The sequence below is a fragment of the Panthera pardus genome, unplaced genomic scaffold, assembly GCF_024362965.1.
Source record: "Panthera pardus isolate Hobbes unplaced genomic scaffold, ASM2436296v1 HiC_scaffold_5, whole genome shotgun sequence".
Taxonomy (NCBI): domain Eukaryota; kingdom Metazoa; phylum Chordata; class Mammalia; order Carnivora; family Felidae; genus Panthera; species Panthera pardus.
The window spans coordinates 14,946,523-14,954,369 of NW_026526980.1; the positions used below are offsets into that span (position 1 = coordinate 14,946,523).

At 46.1% G+C, this 7,847-nt stretch overlaps 1 protein-coding gene across 3 annotated transcripts in view; it reads left to right on the plus strand.

The window, feature by feature from the left end:
• The window catches only part of PRKCB (protein kinase C beta), a 331,204-nt gene extending 323,716 nt beyond the window's left edge, over positions 1-7,488 (plus strand). For 2 of the 3 annotated variants that reach the window (XM_019430298.2, XM_019430300.2), the window contains one exon: positions 793-4,277. In XM_019430298.2, coding sequence (XP_019285843.1) covers positions 793-951 — 159 coding nt within the window. In that variant the 3' untranslated portion in view covers positions 952-4,277. Of the gene's footprint in view, positions 1-792; positions 4,278-6,835 lie in introns of those variants that run through there. The other variant, XM_019430299.2, reaches the window with a different exon arrangement.
• Positions 7,489-7,847: the final 359 nt, after the last annotated feature.

A 7,847-nucleotide genomic window follows, 5' to 3' on the forward strand; every position in this document is an offset into this window, starting at 1 on the left:
CGAGGACTCCAGGATGGGTGAGAGATGATCATGCTTTTCTCTATCGATCCCAACTGCCCCACCAAGCACTGCTGTGTGTTTCATTCCACACCCTCCATTCCCATTTGGAGAGAGAATGGCTGAGCTTGCCTGCTGGCATCTTGCACTTAAGTGTCAGTGACCCACCCAGCTCACCAAGGCCTCGTGGTTGGCTGGCAGTTGCAGAAACCAAACCCAGGTCTTGGGATCTGTCTTCATGGACTAGAGTTTGTAAATTCCTGTATCTCTGGAGCTGGAAACATACATTGTTCCTGACTGGCAGCCAGAGGACAGCCCTTTGAGGGATCCACTGCTAAATACTGGGATCTCCCAGGTGACGTATAACTGGCTCATGACTTAGCATCTGGTGCCACATGAAACATCACAGGTACCTTAATCCCATCTCTTTCAACAGGTGGGCCTGGCTGATGCCTTGCGGTGAGGGGGGGGGTGGGGAACATGCCACATGTCACCAGCCCCACCATCTCATGCCTTTGCCATGCAGCTCCTGACTGCCCAGGGGACACCCAGGGGCGGCTCACGGGCCCTAGAAACTGAAAGTCGGGAGCCCAAGGTCATGTACCAAAGGTCATGAGAATTTTGCATTTTCTGTTGCTCTCATTTCTGGTCATTGAAACCACCTCTCTGAGGCGGCGAAAGGGAAGGGATCCGAGAAAACCACAGCCCAGTTTTGTTTGGTTCTGTTTTGTTCGGGGTTTTGTTTTCGTTTTTGTTTTTCCACCTACCACAAGTTCTTTTCTTCCCCTCTCATAGTGTGGGCGAAATGCTGAAAACTTCGACCGGTTTTTCACCCGCCATCCACCCGTCCTAACACCTCCCGACCAGGAAGTCATCAGGAATATTGACCAATCAGAATTCGAAGGATTTTCCTTTGTTAACTCTGAATTTTTAAAACCTGAAGTCAAGAGCTAAGTAGATGTGTAGACCTCCGTCCTTCATTTCTGTCATTCAAGCTCAACGGCTATCGTGGTGACATCTTTTTTTCGTTGCAACGTTGCATCCATGTTTTATTTGCTGACGAGACTAGAGTGACCATGTTTCAGACCCCAAATGTCCTCAGGTCGTTTGGAGCATCTCTGTGAGATGGGATTATGCAGATGGCATGGCGAAAATGTTGCCGCATAATTAGCACATTCGCAAAGTCCTCTTACAATCCACGTTCGCCAGTGTGTCAGCTCAGTAGATCCAGTGGGGACAGAAAATGCCTGCTTTCTCTCCCTTTTTTCCAACGCTCCCATTTCACACGTTTTTCCAACTCCAAGCATCCAGTCTAGATTATTCCCACCAAGCGAGCCGATGATCGGACGCTAGCAGTATTCTCTCCCTTCCTGCCGGACCCAGAGCTTGGCATGTATCCAAGTATATGGTGGCTTTCACTTAGAGGGAAGCCCTCCATTCTGCCCGGTTTGGAGGCACCGTGAGCCGCATGCTAAAAATAAAATTTTATTTGTTATTTTTTTTAGACTCGAAGTTAAGATGATTATCTCGGCCCTTTTAAAATGCCGAGAGTGTGCTTTTAGACAGTCTCAATCTAAAAGTACCTCAAGGGGTCAGTCAAAAGGCAGCCAGCTCGGGCACCACCTCCAATGCTGTGATTTCTGATCCTCTGCATCCCTGATCACCTTCATCCTCAAACTACTTGCAAAGGGCATTTGCACCACTCCCTGAAAAGACATGGTCACTCTAGCAAGGTCCCAGAGGACCGTGGTTTTACATTACATTTCAAATTTTATTTGCTTTGGGGTTTTATTTCTGTTGTTGTTCAAACGCAAAAAGAAAAAAAAAACCCACTTTGTTACACATGCTTTGAAATATATGTCCCAGTGTTATTAACCACAATGACCTGCTTTGATTTGTCGAGAAGGCGGCTCTGGAGCCTGGCAGACCCATGCCTGGGTGGAAGGGATTCGCCTAGGTTTGTGGCTGGTTTTGGGAAACTAAATAAGTACTCTGAGAAAGACACCATTTCCTGAAACATAGACAGTCGTATTCTTCACTTTGATGTTGTTTTGCAAGATGTTTGTGGAAATGTCCATTTGTATCTGGATATCTGTTCTGTGCCATTTTTTTTCTAGCATCGAGATACAATAAAAAAAAAAAAAAAGAAGAAATGCTATTTCAAGAAAACGGCTCTTTGAAAAACGTGGACCCAAACTACAAAGCAGGGCTCCTCAGGCTTTGGGACAGAAAGGAACTAAACCCAGATTTTAACCTCAGCCCCAGGGTTCAGCTGGTCAGAGAGGCCAGGGCTGGACACCATTCAGGGACTTCTGGTGGCCTGTAGTGGGATGGGATGCGCTGGCTGAGGCTTCCAACGATATCGGAGCTCAAAGCCAGAGTCAAGTTTAGGGGCCAGCTAGGAGCATGGCTGGAGATCTTGATTTTCTTATCAAAATCACCACTCCTTCCAGCTTGGACCAAATATTCTTTCTTGCAAGCAGCTTTGTGAGCCCCTAGAAGCCAAGGAAAGCCCTTGGGTGGGAGAAATCCTGTTTCTGCCTGAGTGGACGAGAGCAGCAAGGTGTTTCCCATCCTTGCCTACTGCCTCCTTCTATTCTCAGGCAGCCCTACAGAGAATTCCTATCACAAGTCGAGTGATTTCCAGAAGCACCAGGGCTTCTAAGAGACCATCAGGAGAACTTTAAAAACTTGACTAATGCCGTTGAAGTAAGACTTCTCATCTTTAAGAAAAGCGTGCTTTGGATTTGCACAGGCAGAGAGGCCCCTGGCTCGCTCCTGTCTGCCCTCCGCGTTTCCTTGCTGCAGGACCTCATGTGTGGCAAACTTGAAGTCTCAGCTGATGAGCTCAGGAAGTTAGAGAAGGAGGGAAATTGGGGCGGAACCCTCCACCCCCATTTTATTGTGGGGGAAACTGGCATCTGGAGAGAGGGAGTGACTTGCCCAAGGTCAGTCAGCTGGGGTGCAAACCCAGGTTTCCTGATTCGGTGCAAGACTCTTTCCACTCTATAGCTGGCATCTCTGAGCCATGCCCACCAACAGGCAAGTTATTTGAGGTCCTTCGTCTGGCTGTTGGGTCACCAGGTGTTTCCTTGGACATGCTGTCAGGAAGATAAAAACCATACAGAAGCATTGGGCCACTGACAGATTATTTGAGACAACTTTAGAGAACAATGTAAGATAGGTAGATAGGTAGCTATAGATAGATGATAGATGAGATAGATAGATAGATAGATAGATAGATAGATGATAGATAGATAAGATGATAGATAGAAAAAATATATTGTATATACACACGCACTCTACATTTTCCAAATTGCTGCCATTATTTTTTCAAAATAGTTTAATAGTTTGCAGAAAGAGGTACTCAAGCCAAAGTCTTTGTTCCCCTAACACACCTTGCTGAGGGCTGGTCAACAAAGGCCTCTGTGGAAGTGAGGGATCCTTGGTCAGAGTTCCTGCAGTTTCCTTTTCTATCAATGTTTTAAGTACAAGGAAGACCAAGAAACAGAGCTTTCAGCATACGTAATCTCCGGGCAACACTTTGCAAATTTATTCAGGAAGAAAGATTTTTCCACATCATTGTGCCATCGTCCATGTATTCCACTCTCCGTTCATCTGGGAAGCATTCGTTGAGCACCAGCTGTGTGTCAGGCTCTCTGCTGGGTGTCAGCAGCACAGTAGGGAGCCCTACAGATGCCGCTGCCGCTAAATAAGTGATTGAAAGCATGATGTGATCTAGAGATAACCAGTCTCTGAGTTAGTCGGCGGAGCCTTCTTACAAGAAAGAAAAAGTCATCAGAAGTCTTCAGGGCCCGTCTTTCTCTCTGCAGACCATAGTTTGAGGCTGAAGGAGGAAATGCAGCAATGCTCTCTTGACCCGGATTTCTGGGGCATTCCTCGAGTTGGGGGGGGGGGGGGAAGGACAGGGGCTAGATGGTAGCGGGGTGGGTTTCTTCCAGAAGGCCAAAGGCACAGTCTCCGTGCTTGAACAGACCACATAATCACCAAGATTTGAACAGAGACAGATCCCCATAGAGAGAGAGGTGACTGGTTTTACAGCTCAGTTCTGAGGCCTGAGTCTTGCTTCTTAGAGTTTATCATCCTGCAGGCATCCTTTCCAGCCCTCAGGGAGATGCAGTTCTGCCAGCACACTGCCCCCAGCTTGACCCTGCCTGGCTCTTCTAGATGAGAAAAGCTGAGATCTTCTAAAAGAACTTAAATTAAGAAAGAATTTTTAAAAAGAAATTAAATAAAAAATCCAAAGAAACCTAAACACAGTCCGTGTTGGCCATGGCTAATTGTCTGCTGGTATGCCAAGGATCCCTCTTGACATTTCTGAGACTTCTCACTCATCTGTTCCTCTTCTAAGGAAGGGTAGGACCATAATGGCCTTCTTGGGGAATCAATAGAAGGCCAGTGGAATTGATAACCCTCCTTGCATGAGTGATGCTATGCTCACGTGGCTTCAGATGCTATCAACCCAAAAAGGAGAGGCCCATCCTCTCCCACCTTCTAGGGTAAAATTCAGGGGTATTTCCTAGGGGGATCTGCCTGGAAGACAAAATCTAGAATGGCAGGTTCTATTTGGACCATGTGGCTGTTTGAAGCATGAGACCTCACCAGCACAACAGGTGGGGAAGAGCTTTGAAAGCTGGGGCTTTGAAAGCTGGTAAGGGAACCTCCAGGGATGCCCAAAGGCAGGGAAGGCCAGATGGGGTCGATGTTCCCAGGAGAGACCTAAAAGGAGGCAAGTGCCTGCCTTCTTGGCGCCCACATACCATCGTGGAGCTCTCAGACCTTGAAGGGACCTAACACAGTTCAATCCATACTGCAGCTCAAAATGGACAGAGGCCAATGTGAGGGACCCATAGGATCAGTGGGAACAGTTTCATTGCTTTGCTATAGAGGGTAGTCTCTGACTCAAGGACAAGTATAAATTGGAAAAAAGCAAAGAGGCTCATCCTTAGTCAAGTCTTCGTTCATTGACTGGTTCATTCACTCAACAAATAGTTGTGGACAGCCTGCGGTGTGCCAAGCATTATTCTTGGCACTGGAAATACCATAGTGAAGAAACAGGCAAGGACCCTCCCTACCTGGAGAGAGGCAATAAGTAAACAAGACAATGTCTGATAATAAGTAAGTGCAATGAAGATGATTAAAAGGGTGCCAGTGTATGACTTGTAGGTCCAGAGAGGGATGTACAGGCACTTCCCTTAGGAAGAGGTGACATTTGAGCTTTCTCTGAACACAGGAAATAACACCAGCAGTGCCTGGGACAGCACAGGACAGGCTGACATCAGGCAGGACAAGACAAAGCAGAGTGGGTGGGACATGGCAGGAGATGGCCCACCGTCTAGAAAACAGCTCCATTGACATCTTGTGCCCACTGCAGTCTGGCTACACTTCCTCGAGTGTGTTGCTTATACTCCCCGCTTCCCATTCCCACACCACAACACATACAACACAAGAGTAAGTGGCAACTTCATAGGGACACTTTGCCCATCTCAAAGGAGCATCCTAAAAGAAGGAATTCTTGTGGGAGGTATTTGGCGAAGAGGCGTGAGCCCAGCAATGAGAAACCCTACCAGTCAGCGCCCATTAGGAGCTAAACCTACAGCATGGGTGGCAATTGGCCGAACTCCAGCAAATCAGTCAGTACTCACTGAACCTCCCCTCTTTACAATCTGACCCAGCTCTGGCTTCTGCCAGGCAAACTCTGGCCTTCTTGGCTATCCAGTAACAAACCAGCCATCAGGCTTTCCCGCCAGTCAGAGGGGCTGAGGTGAATTAAAAGCAGTGTGGTCAAGTGAAGATCACTAACCCACTGTACAACCTTGGGCAAGTCACTGTATCTTCCTGAACCCCAGTTTTCTCATATGTCAAACCATGGAGGGTGAGGACTCCAGCTCCCCTGCCTTTGGGTGGTGAGAATTGCAGGGGACAATAGGCTGAAGGACCCTGAGGAGGTGAGAACATCATACAGCTGTGAGATGTTGTCATTAGCCCACATTCTGACGTTCCCTGGAAAAGATTGCCCCAAACTGTGGTCAGTAAACTGCAATTAATGTCCCCCCCACAGAAAAAAAGAAATTTCAGACTCACCAGAATAGAATATTTGTTTGTTTTAAGGCTGCCCTTACAGACTTGACTTTAAGCTTTGGGTTTTGTTTCTTATAGTTTGTTAACTAGATACATGCTGTAAACGTCCTTGGAGAGAGCCTGTGGCTGACGAAGACCCAAATTCTAGTCTGTGGGTGGATTTATGAGCATCCCTTCAAAGCCTAGATTGCACCAGGGGATGTGGGGTGGACAGTGGTCAGCTCCTTTCATCAGGCAGCCATCTGATGTCCCCACATGCCACTCTACCTTCTTGGGAGCTGAGTGGTGGTGCACCTGTTCTCCTTTTTAAAGAAAGGAGCCTCCTAGCCACAGGGGTCGCTGTTGGATGGTTTTCTCCGGGACGCCCTACCCCATGACTAGTTCTATTGCATTTTGCATGGTAAGAAGTTGTTTCCAATTCAGTTCATCTCAAAGCCAAAGAAAACTGAACACACACACACGCACATACACACATACCACTGTATGGCAATCCTTACAGAAATTCATGTTTCATTTCTTTTCTTAGGCAATCTCCACCAAATGTTCTCTCCTGAAGACAACATACAATGTGAAATGAAAGCCAGGGGTAGTATGCCACAATGCACCTGCTAAAAAACTCAGCACAGGGCTCTTTCTAACTCTGCCCATGAGATGTCATCGGCTTCCCACTAACTGGCAGGTGTGGGTCGTGTCTCCTTCTTATGCCATGTTAATGTGTTTGCTTTCCATTTGGCAGAGAGACAAGCGAGACACCTCCAACTTCGACAAAGAGTTCACCAGACAGCCTGTGGAACTCACGCCTACTGATAAACTCTTCATCATGAACTTGGACCAAAATGAATTTGCTGGCTTCTCCTATACTAACCCAGAGTTTGTCATTAATGTGTAGGTGAATGCAGACTCCATTGTCAAGCCTGAAGTGTTAAGACTTCAGGCTAAGTGTATGTATCAATTCTAGTCTTCCAGGATCCATGGTGCATTTGCTGGCATTCAACATGTGGAGGGCTTGTCCTAGAGGGCTTTTCTTTGTATGTGTAGCTTGCTAGTTTGTTTTCTACATTTGAAAATGTTTAGTTTAGAGTAAGCGCTTTATCCAATTATAGAGGTACAATTTTCCAAACTTCCAGAAACTCATCAAATGAACAGACGATGTCAAAACTACTGTGTCTGATACCAAAACGCTTCAGTATTTGTAATTTTTAAAGTCAGAGGCTGATGTTCCCAGTAAATGTTTTTACAGTTATTCTACCCTATCTTCTTTGAATGCTAAGCATGACTGGTATTTTTAAAAATTGTGAGTGAGCTTTGCAGTTACCGTGAACTATTGTCTCTTGGAGGAAATTTTTTGTTTAAGAATTGATATAATTAAACTGAGTTAATATATGCAAACTCTCTTGTTAACATGTCTGCTTTTAAATAGGTCCTGGTACAGGGGTTATAAACTGAGAGCCATAAGCTGAGGCAGCCGGTGGATGAGCTTTGTTTCACAGGCACACAATTTTATTTCATTGAAATCATTGTCAACATTTAAAAATGGGATACTTTATATAAATTTTGATTCACTTATATAAATAAGATTCACTTGAAAAAAAAATTGGAAGACTAATAGCCCTCGGCCTGGTTTCCACGTGGAAATAATTCCACCGAACTGAGAAATGGCTGTCTCCTTTAAAACAGTGTGGGCTCTGGGGCGCCTGGGTGGCTCAGTCAGTTGAGCGTCTGACTCTTGATTTCAGCTCAGGTCATGA